We start from the raw sequence: 15,212 nt of genomic DNA, 5'->3' as shown, positions 1-15,212 counted from the left end.
ACAAGCACATTTTATTATGCGAGACAGAGTTCAAAAGTATACAACAATAGCATATTTACCACCTGCTCAAAACTTCATAGAAATTTAAAAGGAATTCTTCAGTGTTGGTTCCAGATTCTGCAAAAGACTGTCACATTCTGCTTCTACTAAAAATGCACAAAAGGAATCAATATCAATGAATTAATCAAGCCAGATTAATTCATTGACTCTGTTCATTGCTTGACACACACCCCCGCCCCCAGTCTTCCTGTCACAGTTCTGGGAGCAGAATAGGAGAGGGAACAAGCAAGGAAGAAAGAGGAAGATGGAAAAACTACTACAAAACAAGTGGATCTGTACCAAGTGTATCCTTAATTAATTCAAAATAATGTGTTTTGAACATTTGCTTGGTTTATTTTTATAATTTTTCTTGCTTCAAACAATTTTATAGAAATACAATAGTCAATTAAGTGTTTTATGAAATCACTGAAAAGATCAATAGGCTTTGGCACCCTTCCTCACTTTGATGTGACCCAAACCACCATCAGTCCATCTAGATCTGTAGGCTTAACTTTCTGTTGGCTTGGTACAGAGCACCAGCGAGTCAATGAAAGCTGTAGTTTCTCACATTCTCTAAGAAATAAACTTCGTAATGCTAATCCTATAAAATGGGCTAAAGGAAAAGAAGAAAGGAAAGAAAGAAAATAATTTCTAATCTGATTCTAACATTAAACCACCTAATTTCCTGCCTAATCTTTTAGACACGAAGGCCATACAGCCAAGGCCATTTTAAGAGCACAGGCTGGATATCAAGCATGCAAGGGCAGATTCTGCAGTTAGGCGTGTGCCCAGAGCCACTGCAAGCTTCTTGTGCAGCAGGTATTTCCCAGCCCCTTTAGGCATTTTTCAGATGACGATCTCAGCTCAGAACCAACAGCTTAACAAAGCATGGAATTTGGAATCAGAGCAAAATGAAAAGTATGGATTTATCACCTTTGCCCAATTTTAACCTCGGCACAGCCTGCTAAAGATTAAACCAACAAAGAACCAGATAAAAGTTACAGCAGTTTAAGGTGCAGTGCAAATGAAAAGCTGTGATTTCTATCCTATGATGGCATTTACACAGTACTGTCCTTTTGCACATAATGGGCCTATCTTATTTAAGTGCAGCTTCATTTTGGCACAGGATTTTGTCTCCTTAAACTTTAGAGCACAAGAAAAATTATTCTCCAGCTTAAATATTGTATGCTTATAGAGGAAAAAGAAAGTTTTTTGCTTCTGCCATCTCTTTACATTGAACCTTCTACCTCATATGTCTCATTCATTCTTTTGAGGGACAAATGCAGGACTCCAAAGGGGATACTAATCTTGATGTGAACTCTCCAAACTTACATCACGGGAAGTGGTCAAGTTCTTACTGTTTTCCTCTCCCAGAAATGATTTCATACTGTGCATGATATTATCTTTTCGCTGTTGCCGAAATTTCTTCTCCTCATCACATAAAGCCATGCTGAACCGGAGATCAGTCGAAGAGCTATTTTGCAAAACAGACAGGCTTTAACAAAAGGCATAATTCAAAACAGAATTAAAAATATCACCTTCGGAAATGAGTGGTTGTAAGACTAAATTCCTCATTAACCTACATAAGATAAAATAAAATAAAATAAAGTTATGATTATTCATGTGACAAGATTGCATCAGCTGATTCCATGGAGTGATGGGATGCAAAGAACAATGGCACACTGTGTCTTTAAAACATGCATTTTATATAGAAACCTTATTGTTCAAATAGTAGTGAAAACCAAACACAAAATATGCAGCTTCTAGTGCTATATTATGTGGTCTTAAAAAGACCTAAATTAAAATATAGCGAGTTCACCACTCACATACAATTACAAACTTACAGTCTAGAAATTTGAATTCTCTGCTTATCCACTGAACAATGAACTGCAATGAAAAATTTTCATACATTCCTACTAACATACACTCTTCTTAAGTTAGAGGTTCATGTTAAGGGAGGAGAGGGTAATTTTGACTCTGTATCCATTCAGTCTTACAATCAAAAACTGTATGGATGTCAGCACAAATTGTACTGGCTGGCCACAGAAAAGACTAAGCTTTTTTCTCTAGCTTTTTCCCCACATTGTGTGATCAAAAATATACGTAGGGCTGCGTAAAGACCTCAATACTGTACTTAAATAAAAGCTACAACTTCAGCTCCCACTTCTTATTTCAGGTATCAAGGCAAGATAAACAATTTGAACTGTCACCTCATTTGGACTAGTTAACTCACTGAGCCTGTATGTCATTCAAAGGGTTTGAACTAAAATACCTCCCAGCAGCACTGCCTCTAGCAGACAGCACCGAGAAGGTGTGTACAAATTCGTCCTGGTATCTGCCTCATTGAAATTCTCATATTTACGAAGATGAGCTAAAAATGTTTGCGGATACTTTGACATGTAGTCACAAGGCAGCATTTTTAAGAGTCCTTTATGAAAAACACACAATGGTGAAATGGATCTATTTAGGCATAGATAATAATTCCTCAGACTTTTTAAAAACCTATTATGCAATAAAATAATGGGATTAAGAAAAAGGGGGAAAAAGGCTGCCTAGAAGCAATGTTCCATGAAGGTATATGATACCATGAACAAGAGGTCCACGCAGAATCCAAAATCTGCACAGCCATCCGAGAATAACAGAGCAGAACTTGATCAGATCCTTTTGATTAACATATTTCAAAGCCTACTGCCTAAGAGCAGCAAGACATAGCCAAGTATCTTCTGTTCATTTAATGTCAGAGATAAGAAATACTTGTAATGTACAAGCCCTGGAAGGTTTAGGGGTGGTCTCAAGGACCACCCACATATGCATCTTTACTGGTACAAAATGATGAGCAGAAATTATCCCTGGGGGATGTTTGTCAGTCTCTGGAGTCATTATGAAAGAGTTCCACATTTACAGTTAGAGTGCTCACCACTGCTATTTATGGTTACAGACAAAAAAAGACTCTTTAAATGCCTTGTTCTCAGTAATTAGTTTTTAGACTTAAAAGGTATTTTTCTGATTATGCCTCAAGGTCATTTTTGGTCTTTCACCTAGATAGGCTAAGAAAGAGGGAGAAAGACAGCTAGAGAGGAAACAAAAATAAAGGAAAAAAAAAAAGGTAGGCATCTGCTTAGCTTTACACATGGTGAAATCCTGGCCTTACTGAGATCTTCACCTTTGACTTCGGCACTGCATGGTATTAACATTTAAATATATTTCAGGGGCAGCTTTGTAATAAGTATCCATATATGCTGAAAGTTAACGTGAGATGCAAAGTTACCATAGAAGGTAAAATAATGAGGATAACAGCTGAACCTGATGTCTGTGAATTTATTAGAGAAAAAGCCCTTGAAAAGGAAAGCACTTAGCATAAACCAGGATGAGAAATTCATATACAATGGCCTTGTTTCTGAAAATATTTGGAAAGGGCACACCTCCTAATACAAGTAATGGTGTTTAAGTCAGTGATGGAATTACAATGTGAAAAGAACCCTTAATTTTAAAATCTCCTGACTTTACAGTACTTGGTATTTCTATGTTAAAACAAGGAATTTTTGCACTCCATACCTGACATGTTTTTAAGAAAATTCTAATGAACAGAGTAAAATAAAAAATACCTTTGCTGCTAATACATTTTCCACCTTTTTTTTAAAAATATGAGATACTTACCATACTTCAAGAGACAATTCCAAAGTAATTTCAGTGACCTAAACAAGAAATATTTAAATATGGTTACACCACTTACAGAGGGAAAAAACCACAAACACACCTGGAACATAAACTAACTACTGCTGTCAGAATTTTTCTTTAAATCACTTTTTTTAAAGGGGGACATTTCTGAAATACATGAATGAGTTTCTTTTCTACAGAATTTTTTTTTTTAAAAGTACACAATGTGATTCGAAAATCCACCACTACCACTGAATACAGTAGGAAATGCTGCTAGGTGCTGCTAGGTCCTGACTTTCATTCATCAGATCCCATTGTCTTGGCTTTCTTCCACTGGCAATCCCTTTTTGAGAGTGCTATTAATCTTTGGCCTGAAGGGATCTAATTGTCTTCACACACTTAGGATCCTTTGTTTCTACTGCCAGCCACAGTCTATCTTCCACTTGCTTCCCAGTTCACTGGGTAAACTTCACACTTAACTTGTACCTGAAACAGAGACTTGTAAGGGAATGACTGCTCTGTGTTCCACATGAGTCACCAAGTGTCTTTCCACAGTTAGATATGCTTAAATTATCAATCAGGAAGAGTGATTGCTTGCAAGTTTCTGAAAGATGCAAGTAAACTAATAAATGTCACTACATAACGATTTCACTTGCAGACCACAGAGAACTACCTGACCCATAAGCTATGGGTTGGTCTCCTCTGCCTTTCATAGAGCACTTACAAGGGGTTGCCTGCACGCAAAACGTAAAAAAATGATGGTTAACGCACCAACTGCATGCTAGGCAAAATCCAAGAGTACGAGGTTGCTAGAACAAAGACAGAATGGACAGACATTTTCATCTCCCTGAGCTCTCTCATATGCAATGGTCACCGACATATTGGTACAGCCTTGTGGGAGTGTAGCAAACTCACACAGTGTCTTGTTTCACCCTGCCTCTAGCTATAAACAGATTATCCTCCTCATTTGTGGTATGTGATCACTAGGAACAGAGCTAGAACACCTCAGACTGAACGTTTGCTTGACACTTATACAGAGTAGTTAAAGGATATGGAAGTGCAAAGATGCCTCTGGCCTCTCACATCCCACATACCTGCCAACAGGCCAGGTAAAATCTGGCACTCCACTCCTGCCCTCTGAAATGGGAATTGTAAATGAGGTAGCGTATTAACAGGGTGGTGGGAGAAAGAAAAGGCAAAGAAATAACAAAGGAAGAACATGAAGAAACAGAGTGAAGAGTCATTTACGGAAATACTTCAAAGACAGGGTAGTAATTACATTATTCCAGCACCTGATATTACTAATTTAGAAAGCACTTCAGAAACCATGCAGTGATCCAGTGGTTGAAAAAAATGTACGCACACAGTATTAAATAAACCCTTGAAGTGAAACGTTCCAATAGGGAAATAGCATGCCATTTTCTATACCTTATACAGACTGCCACAGAAATCTCAGGAATACAGGTTGTGTATACAAATTGTCTACGCTGGGCTCAACCTGACTTGATGTTCTGTTACTACTTCCTTATAAATTTGAGAGTATATTTGGCTTTTTTCACTGATTTTTTTTCCCCTGTGTTCTCTACCAAGCTTTGCTGAGTGCTGATGAGAAGTTAAAGCATATCTGTTATGTGGCAAGGCCTTATATTATTGGCACGAGCTTTGTAAACTGTGTTTTCAAACTATTCATCAGCTCTTTCTCACTACCTCACCTCATTCCTGGCAGAACTAGCCATCTGCAGTCAGCCCACACTCTGGAAGTCCAAGAGTTACTGAAGCACTTAGTGAAATAAATATGCGGAAACTCAAAAATATGCAGTAACTTTAAAAAAAAAAATTAAAAAAAAGAGGGTATCAAAATTCCAACTGCCCTAAGGCTACACCTAATTAAATAATAAATCTTACATATTAAACTCTCTGATTTCCAATAAATAGGCCTTAACCAGTTATTTGCTGTAACCACACTTTCATATTACATGGAAGACAGCAGAGCAGTCACAAATCAAGACCTCTGACCATATAATAAACCACAGTCCAAAACAGAAATGCAGACAGAATTTATACATATAGTATATGCATACGATATATATAATATAAAGATAACCAGATGTGATGGATATAACTACATGTACTGAATTATGTTCAGAATGCCCTGTGATACACTACTCTAATAAATGACAACATCTTAATATGTGCAGAACAAGCTCAATTACACACAGATTTAACAACAATTTCCAGGAGTTACCGTGCAGGCAGACAATCCCTGTTAAACTGGCTCCACCTGTTTTGTATACGTGTTTAAAGAGAATAATCCAATTAATGCATTATTGCATGTTAACTAGGGTTGTGTTACAACAAGCCATTTATTGAAAGTTAAACATATAATAAAAAAGAATTTGTTAGCTTTCTGGAAGCCACAGGCATCAGTAGCAGAGGTAATATACTGACCAGCAAACTCTACATAACCTCTCAAGCTAACAAAGACCATTAAACTAAATTGAAACAAGTGGTGCAGAAACTGGTTTAGCAAGCGGAAGTTTGAAACTAGACTTTTTTAAAGAGAATTCTCTCAGCAGGGACACTAAGGCATTCAGTGGCACTGTTTTTCTTAATTCTCCCCTCAGCAGGGCTGTAAGAAGATAAATACAGTGCCTTTAGGCCAGCACTTTGTGTTTAACCACGGGCAACAGTGAATGCTCAGAACAGGGTATGCAGAGAACAATCCTCACCTGAGATACTCCCACCCACGCCCCCAAATATTCAGCTATTTCCCGATTGAAAGGCTGCCACCCTTACCCCCTCCATGATATATTCTAATCCCTTCTTGAATTCAAAACTTATCTCTATATTAAGAAAACAAACACATACATAGTACTGAGGTAGACTGATGGGATCAGAAATAGTCTTGTTATTTCCTTTCAACTAGAAACATGTACTTCTGACGAGTATCAAGAGCAGGTCAAACGTTTTTCTTATGCTTCAACAAAATGAATGAGGGAATACTCAAGTAACATCAGACTCAGTGAGAGTCCTTAGGACACATCACTTAGCCTTTATAAGCACCATCCTCTACTGATATGTGAAGAAGATTTATCTAACCAGAATGTGGCAGATAAAATTCAGACACCTGATAAAGAACTGAAACATGGTACATCCTGGTCAACACAATAGTTTAGGTCCCTCAGTTCAGGTGCTCTTTTAAGAACTTTCCATCATGTTCAAAGCTGCACCAACAAATGCAAAGCTATGAAAGTTGCAACTTACATCATTGAAAGTTAACTGGACCTCCTTCTTCTCTCCCAGTTTCAGAGAAGATATAGGAAATGTGGATGTGCCAAGAGTCTCATCCATAACGTAATTGGCATCCATCAAAGTAACCTAGAAAAGATACACGGGTATTCAAACCTATTTTGATAAATCCCTTTTTAATTCCATACAGCCTATGCCTAAAGTAATAAAAAAATTATATGGAAAAGTAATAGGCCCAACCCAGTTAATGCCCAATGCCAACAGACACGTTCTTTTAAAACAGGATAAGCTCATGTATAGTGTAAGTGGCACCTTCAAGGCAATCAATTGCATGAGTATGACAGTATCATTTACAAAGGGTTTTTTATCCTAGCACCCTTCTGTCAGTAGATTTCACCACCTTTCTAAGCAGACATAGTAACTTCAAATTATACATATAAAATATACAATTACTTCAAATTTCCAGTTAGTAAAACTTCTCTATGGAGAAACTTATATAGTTTTAAATGCGATATGCCAAAAAGCAGCAACTTTTCAGTGAAGACAGCATCCATACATCCTAGCCTTCTATCTGCAGCACAAGATTTTTTATAGCAATGATTTGGCAAAAAGTGCAACATTCCAAATTACACAAAGCTTTTCTCTGTATCCAGCCAGATCTTCATGTCTCTTCTCATATTCTCCATGTCAGAGTTGAATAACTAGTTGCTACATCTGGGTTCAGCCTCTTCTCAGCTATAAAGAATCTTCTTCATCCTGTGCCACAAGCAACCCTTTGAAATGATGAACTGTATTTTAGGACACAACTCATTATTTTAATGGCATCTACGTTATTCTGTTTCCTTGCAGAACTTTATGCCCATTGATGTAATCTCTGAGGGCTGTCTTTTAAAACCAATAGCAATAACAAAAACTTCTTAATGGGATTTTGGAGAGCTTCTTACACTTTAGAGTGAAAACTGCACTTGGGATAGAGTTAAAGATTTAGATTAAAATAATCTGAGGAGTCGAGAGGATTGTGGAGTCTGTGTGAGCTTGGAAATTCACAAAGAGGTTTTCAGCGGGGAGGTGGTTTCGCATATTTGAATTCTGACACTGCACTCCATGCAGAATCCAAAGGCTCTGCCAGGCACTGCGTGTGTGTACAACAGTGGCAGAACACAAACATCAGTTTTAACCTGAAGACTATACCCTTCATGGTGAAGATATTGTTTACTGTGAACACCACATATGTGTATGCAAATATACATATCAATCAGGTCCACAATTAACCATTATTACATGGTATCACTGGCTCTTTGCAGGTAATTTTCATGGAATTTTACAGCATGTGTCTCGGAGAACAGCAACAGCCTTTAGTTAACGTAAAGATACATTTCCGAATTCTACTTAAATCAATCTTGTGTTCTGTTACAGGAGATAGAGACTTGCAGAACCCAGCAGTATGCTATGGCCATACTGTGCAGGAAATCAACAGCTTGCCAGCTCATAAAATCCTGTACTTTATAACGACTGCATAAAACCATGCTAAAAACTGAGAAACACCTTGCAAAATGTTAGCCAAATTACAAAAGATGTTTTAGTAACTGGAGGTTCTCACCCTGGTGGGAAATGAGCTAGTCACATTGTTACCACAGAAGGAAGCAAATGAGGCAGGCCTCCATATGGTCAAAAATATCTGAGACCATGTAACAGTAAGAAACTAATGCCTTAGCAGCATCTCAACTTCTTCACATCAGAATGCATAAAGATACAGAGTATAAGAGGTGGTAGTGTTCCCAAGAAGGCAGGAGGTAAGCCATTGGCCACTGCTGTTTGTGACTTTAATAACTTATCCTTTAAAAATCCTTGAACCAAATTTTGTACTCAACAAATTCATACAGTACTAGGGAAGCTGCCTAAGTGTAACTACAAGCAGAATCTGACCCAGTCTTCACACAATGCCAGTAAAACCAAGGGAATATATTTTAACTATTATTTGCTATTCCTCAGTTTACCATTCCACTTCTCTTTTGAGCATCATGAGAGCTGCTATAGATCACATCAGTTATTTAGCCAGCTGTAGCTCCTGCAGATCTTCCAAAAAAGCACAGGATCTGCAAAGAGAGAGGTAAAACTCTCTGCCCGAGGACTTTTGTTAGAATCCACAAAGTCTTTATCAGGCAAAATTGAAACAATTTTTAGTTCCCATACTGCAACAAAGGCAGCTGATGAACCCAAGTTCTTCTTTTCTTCTTCCTATTTCCATAAATGCTTTTTCACAAAGAAGCCAGAATCATTCCATTCCTCTTCCTAATTCCTGATATTCCTGACTTGTTATTAGAAAGCAAGAACTAAGAGATTTCAAACTTCTACCGAGTTTCATGTGGCCAGTTTGCATGTCTATGACCAAAACATTTAGGAAGAATCAACTCAGGTGACTGTTGCACCTGACCAGCTGGTGGAAGCTATTTTGGGTAATCTGCTTTCTGCAAAGCTGTAGGGAAGTTACTGTGAATTCCCTAGTATTGCTGTCTCTTTTGCAGGATGCATATGATAGTTCTTCATGCTCCATTGAGCTGATCATGGGATTCTTCCTCCCTGAACTGTAGAACCTACCCCTGTCCCCAAGAACACAGGGAGCCTTGTAGGAAGCACAATTCAATTTTCAGATCTTGAACAGTTTAGCCCCAAGAGATTATGGTTACTAGTTCAATGAAAAGCTTCACAGGCTTTAGCCTCTGTCCCAGTTGGCCAATTTAAACTGAAACTCTGTAAGCTCGGGTCAGAAGACTTCATGTGTTAGGGCCATCCCCTATGAAGAACCAAGCTAACAAAGGACTATAGATAACCTTAAATGCTTGCCATGCCCACTTATAAAATAGTTACACTTAACACTCACCTTTGGTACACAACCCAGAAAGGTTTAACATACTGAGACTTAATGGTGGCTTAGTCAACTAGCCTGCACGTGGAATAAGAGTACCCAAAACATCACTGGGTGGGCTACACAGCCCTTGGCTCCAGGCATAGAGGACAGAGCAGAATCATGCTTCTGCTTTCTGTCTCCTCAGGGAGAAGCAGGGAATGGGCAGAGACTTGACTTTACCCCCACCTATTCACTGTCCATAATAGTAGAATCAGTGTAGGAAGCAGGGAGAAAACAATTTATGGCTGATGTGAAGAATAGTAAGCTACTAGCCCTCAGGAGCAGTCTGAGAGATGACTCAGAGGCATATCCTATAATAACTCTCAAGGCTACTCCATGAATAATGCAATTTGTACAACACCTCTTGCTTAGCACCATGCCTAAAGGCAAAAAACAGCCTTTAATGTTTAAAAAAAAAGTTGTCATCTTGAGACAACAGATGCCATACCTGTACAAGCTACTGTTACTTTAACCTTCTAGACATTGCACAACTTCCATTTTCACAGATACAGCTCAGCCATGTGATTTACCTCAAGAACATTCTCTTGGTTGGGGTCCAAAATGAACTCAAAGGTCTCATTCCACACAGGATTCACATCGTTATTGAAATGTCTCGTTCTCTTCCTGCAATCAGGAGCGGATGGGATGAACAGCTCCACATAGGGATCTGGAGTATCAACTACAGAGCATAACAGATGTTGAAGTTAGGTAAAACTCAAGTTTGGGTTGCAATAATCAATACAATTATGTGAAACCACAGATCACCTCATGGTCTATGACAGAAAAATATTCAACTATATAAATTACAGAAATATAATGACATGAATCATACAATGATATTAACAATCTCCCAAAAAACCCCAGACATTAGGCTTTTAAGAGAGGAGGAAAAAAGCCTTGAACAAACAGAATGGCACTGGGACTGATTCAAGTTTATTTGAAATATGTATGCTTCTACCAGGCAGTGGTAATTATTTTTAAAAACTTTTACCCCTTCCTCTCTTTCTAGCCTTTAATTACTTTGGCTTGTGTCACAGAATTAAGTATTCCACAAAAACAGTCTTCAGTTAATGAAAACAAGCAGCCTGGTATACAGTTTTGGATCCTCTTTCACCTTTGCTGGTTTGGCAATCATCAAGGAAATCAGTCAGACCACTTATGTACTGCTAAACACAGTGTAAGGAGAGCTGTTCAAATCTGAAACCACTGCAATTACCAGTTCTTTGTGGAGGTCACCACAGAATCAAGATCTCATTTACACAGTATATTTGAATAACAATGCGCAGAATACTAACTGAAAATATAGAAACATATGCCAACTGTAGCTAATCAGAATTATCAGAAGGAGAAAAATACACGTTGACAAAACTCATCTGATATGTCTAATAATAGCCATTCCTGAGAGCAAAGAATGCATTGTTGGCAGCCCTAAAAATCCTACCCTTCTAACCGGTTAAAAGATGTAACATTTCTCTGTCCAGTGAGGTTTTTTCTGTCCAATGAGAGTTTTTTCTGTCCAATTGTGCCAAGGCTGATGTAGTCCTTCACAGACTTCTCTGAAACATTGCTCAGATGCTTCACAGCAGAGCATGGGAAATTATTTCTGTCATTTTGGTGATCATGAAAACCCACCTGCTCTGCTGTGGTAAAACATGCACATCTTTCCAGCATCCTCTCTTCAAAGTTTGTCCTCTACTTTAGTGAAACATTTTCAAGCAAATACAAAACCCACCACAAACAAGAATCCTTTCCTTAAAGGTCTCTTATGGAAACAGATTAAAACCCATTACTAGGTAAAACAGGTCTGAACATTCCTCCTTGTACACACTTTAAGTCTAAACAGACTTTTTTCAACAAAGCCAAGTGTTTTTCAAGACTCTTGGATTTCAATAAAATGTTATCAGTGAGATTGCTGAGGCCCAGAACCACATGGTCATTTCAGCTGGGAGAAGGAGGAAAAGAGTAAAAAAAAAAAAGTTTTATAATTTCCAATAGGAATCAATTGTCTTCTGGAAAAAAACCAACCAAACAACCAAAAAAAGGCTTTTTGAAACCACTCAGGAGTTTCTGTATCTGTACCAGGGCAGAACAAAATCGATACTCAAAATGTTTGGCCTCCCAGCAATTCCAGTGGGGAAAATCAGACAGACCTAATGTACCTTCCAATGCCATCGCCAAACATAAAAGACACCAAACTTACCCACAAAGTATTTCAAATATCTCTGGAGATGCAAAATAACATGGAAGGGTCATGCTTTGAACTAAGTATTCCTCTAGCTAGGGAAACTTTAGGGACAGTAAACAAACCTTCTCCTAGACTCAGGCTCCCTCAGTTAAAATTTTGTATGTAAACAGACTTTGTGGTTCACTGATTTCACTGTGTGAGGATTTCCTTGGACTGCTACAATGCTCCACAGACCTTCTTAAGGAGTTTTACACTGTGCTCCGTATCTGTGGGGCTTAGCCAGTTGCTACAATTTGGCAGGTCACACTGCTGCCTGTATAATTAACAAGCAGCTATTTAAAGTCAGGGATCAGTGTACAAAGCCTTTAAATAGCAATCTTTATTAGCTCCTAAGAATTTATGTCTGATCTTGTCTCTCATTTAAAGTCAGGGGAACAGGGGAATCAACCCCCAAGTGTATTTTAAATCTGTTTTCTCAGTGGAAGATATAACTAATTGCCAACCTTTATTGAATATGTTAGCTGCCTTGAATTACTACACAAAATTGTGCCAGAAAGAAGGAAATCAAGGTCCTTTGAAACTAAACAGCAAAATATCTACCGAAATCAGAATTGACAAGATCTCCTCTGGTAAGTCTGGATATCAAGCACTACTTTGGCAATAAGCAGTACAGACTTCCTCTGCCAAGAGACTGAACTTGCCTACAAAAGCTTGGTTTTTAACCAAAATAATGGTGCTGAACAGTGTTCTGGGCAAAACGTCAATGCTTCCTTTTCCTTTCAATTTTTTTATGTGATTATGTGATCAGCCCTAACTGTACGTTACAAAACTCTATTTTTTTCTTTTAAAAACAAACAGCAAATGGTTTCCTATCTGTATTCAAAACCCTGAAGCATATGGAAACCCCATACTACTGCACAGCTGGCATACAGATGCCATTACTAACTTCCTATCAGACAGACTCCAAATAAGTGTTGAAAGAGAAACTAAACCCAAGGCACAGAACAACTAAACTTAGAAAAATCAGTCTTTGTAACTCAGTATTGCCAAGCCGCCCCCTCACTCCCTGCCTTTATTATCTTTTTTAACCCGAGGCAAAGAGTTAATCATCTGCCCTTTCATGTTTGAAAATTTATTTTGTGCTATTTTCAATTAAGAAAACAAAAATCTATTCTTTTGTAACTTCCTTCTTCAGATGAAGACAAAAAGTACTGGAAGACTCTGTGCTCTGATTAAGATATTGCTATAAGCTATACTGTGTTAATGAAAATCTTACTCCTCATTATTATTGTTTGGGGACCAAAAACTAGCTACCAGCAATCTGGCAAGTAACTCAGAAGTATTCACTTAATGTATTTCAAAACGTTAAAGTTATCAAATGCAGATAAAACAGACAGAGTGTGTATCCTTTTGTATAGAGTATTTATTTCTCTTTGTGTTTTTGCTAGTTGATTTGCCAAGTATGTTTTTCAAAAAAACTAATCTGAAAATGTAAGTGAAAAGTAGCTTGATCACTGCTGTTATCTATATTTTGATTTTAAAAGGAAGCATCTTTATGAAATGGTTTATGGGTCAAAAGCTGATGTTTTGTAAGTGTAATCAATACAAGAGAATTATCTATGTAGAGACAACATTGTCGTGGAATTGCTCGTTTATTTTAGCAGCCTACTTCAAATACCAACCACAGACTTTTCAAAATAAGCAATGTGTAAGAATTTGTACTTCTTCCTCAGTCACTTCTGAAGAAAACGAAGTTTCTATGCAGCTCAGCTAGGCTCTGGGCTATTCTTTGCACAAGCATTCTCGCGTGACTCCTCCATAATTTGCAGGCTAGTTATCTGCAGTGCATCTCAACTTTTTAATGTAGGTAAAGTTTGGAACGTTTGCAAATGGACAACTTGGAAGGTTTGCAAATGGACACATGCACTACCATAAGACAGTGACTGTATAGTATGATTCCATATTCCTCTCTTCCTGGCACTCTTTGACTATCTACAGTAAGTGCCTCAAAATGTGTATGCAACCGAAACGTCATACTTCTCCCAGCATCAAAGAGCTTCATGCATAAAGGCACAGATAACGCTTTGGAATAGAGACCAGATTCCAATAGCATTTATCAGTAAAAAATGAATATGAACTGACAATTAAGTACAAGTGTATCTAAAACCCCACCTTTACATGAAAAAATAAAATTAAGAGTTTCAGCACTGATGTCAATGGAACTAACAGAGGGTCCTTCAATTAGCAGCTTATAGCTAGATGAATTATGAAGGTGATTAACAAAATGTTCATAATAATCCTTTTGTAAGATTTACAGCATCCGCCAAATCTGCAGGGGCTGAATACAGATATCCAATAACAAAAGCAGAGTCTGCATCTAAACTGTTATTTTTAAACACACTGGCTTAAGAAATGGCTGAGAGGTAGGAAGTAAGGATTCAATGACTTTTCCTTGGTTGTTTTATCTCCTGGTTAAGTAATTGCTGTAGAATTCTATCTCTAAATTACATTGTGAATCATGAAGTGAAACACACAATGGACAGTAATTAGGATCAATCATTTTCACATTAAAAATGAGTAATGCTTTAAGCAATCTGTCTGTTAAAGAAACCTGTAAAATTTCCTACAGTGACTTGAAACCATTTGATCTTATGTTACTAATTTGGTGAGATGACTGTCATCAGGCCCCCATATTAATATAATTAATATTGGAGACATATTATTTGTATTTCAGTCATTCCAGTTTCAATTATTTCAAAAAGCATAAAAGACATAAAGAAACTATAGAAAGCCTGTTCAAATATAAAATACCAAGGATGAAGCCACTGCTACCATACATTAAAATTCATCTCATTTGTCCATCAAAAGTTGAAAGAAATGCAAAGTACTTGAAGTGCTCTAAAATCTGGTTTGCTACAAAAATATTCTGCACCATAAGAATTTGTCTTTTTTTTTACAAGAGCACATCATAAACACTTGTGTTCATAATGGATATTAAATAAAGCTATATTGACTTTAATTTCAGTTAATATATGCATCACCATTATAGAAAGTAAATCTGGATCCAGATTTTTTGGACCCATGATCTCCAGATACCATGTTTATGCATTTACAGGAATATTCCAGCAAGTACATGGCAGAATTTCCTTAAAGAACTATGTTAGTTTGGTTCAT

At 37.5% G+C, this 15,212-nt stretch overlaps 1 protein-coding gene across 4 annotated transcripts in view; it reads right to left on the bottom strand.

Moving 5' to 3' along the window:
• The window catches only part of PLA2G4A (phospholipase A2 group IVA), an 86,079-nt gene that overhangs the window by 34,655 nt on the left and 36,212 nt on the right, over positions 1-15,212 (bottom strand). For 3 of the 4 annotated variants that reach the window (XM_052800984.1, XM_052800986.1, XM_052800985.1), the window contains 4 exons: positions 10,384-10,532; positions 6,961-7,074; positions 3,697-3,734; positions 1,372-1,513 (listed from right to left, as the gene is read on the bottom strand). In XM_052800984.1, coding sequence (XP_052656944.1) covers positions 1,372-1,513; positions 3,697-3,734; positions 6,961-7,074; positions 10,384-10,532 — 443 coding nt within the window. Of the gene's footprint in view, positions 1-1,371; positions 1,514-3,696; positions 3,735-5,941; positions 5,978-6,960; positions 7,076-10,383; positions 10,533-15,212 lie in introns of those variants that run through there. The other variant, XM_052800987.1, reaches the window with a different exon arrangement.

This window comes from Harpia harpyja, chromosome 11, assembly GCF_026419915.1.
Source record: "Harpia harpyja isolate bHarHar1 chromosome 11, bHarHar1 primary haplotype, whole genome shotgun sequence".
Classification (NCBI taxonomy): Eukaryota; Metazoa; Chordata; class Aves; order Accipitriformes; family Accipitridae; genus Harpia; species Harpia harpyja.
Note: the sequence above shows the minus strand (reverse complement) of the source record. Positions and strands in the feature narration are given on the sequence as shown.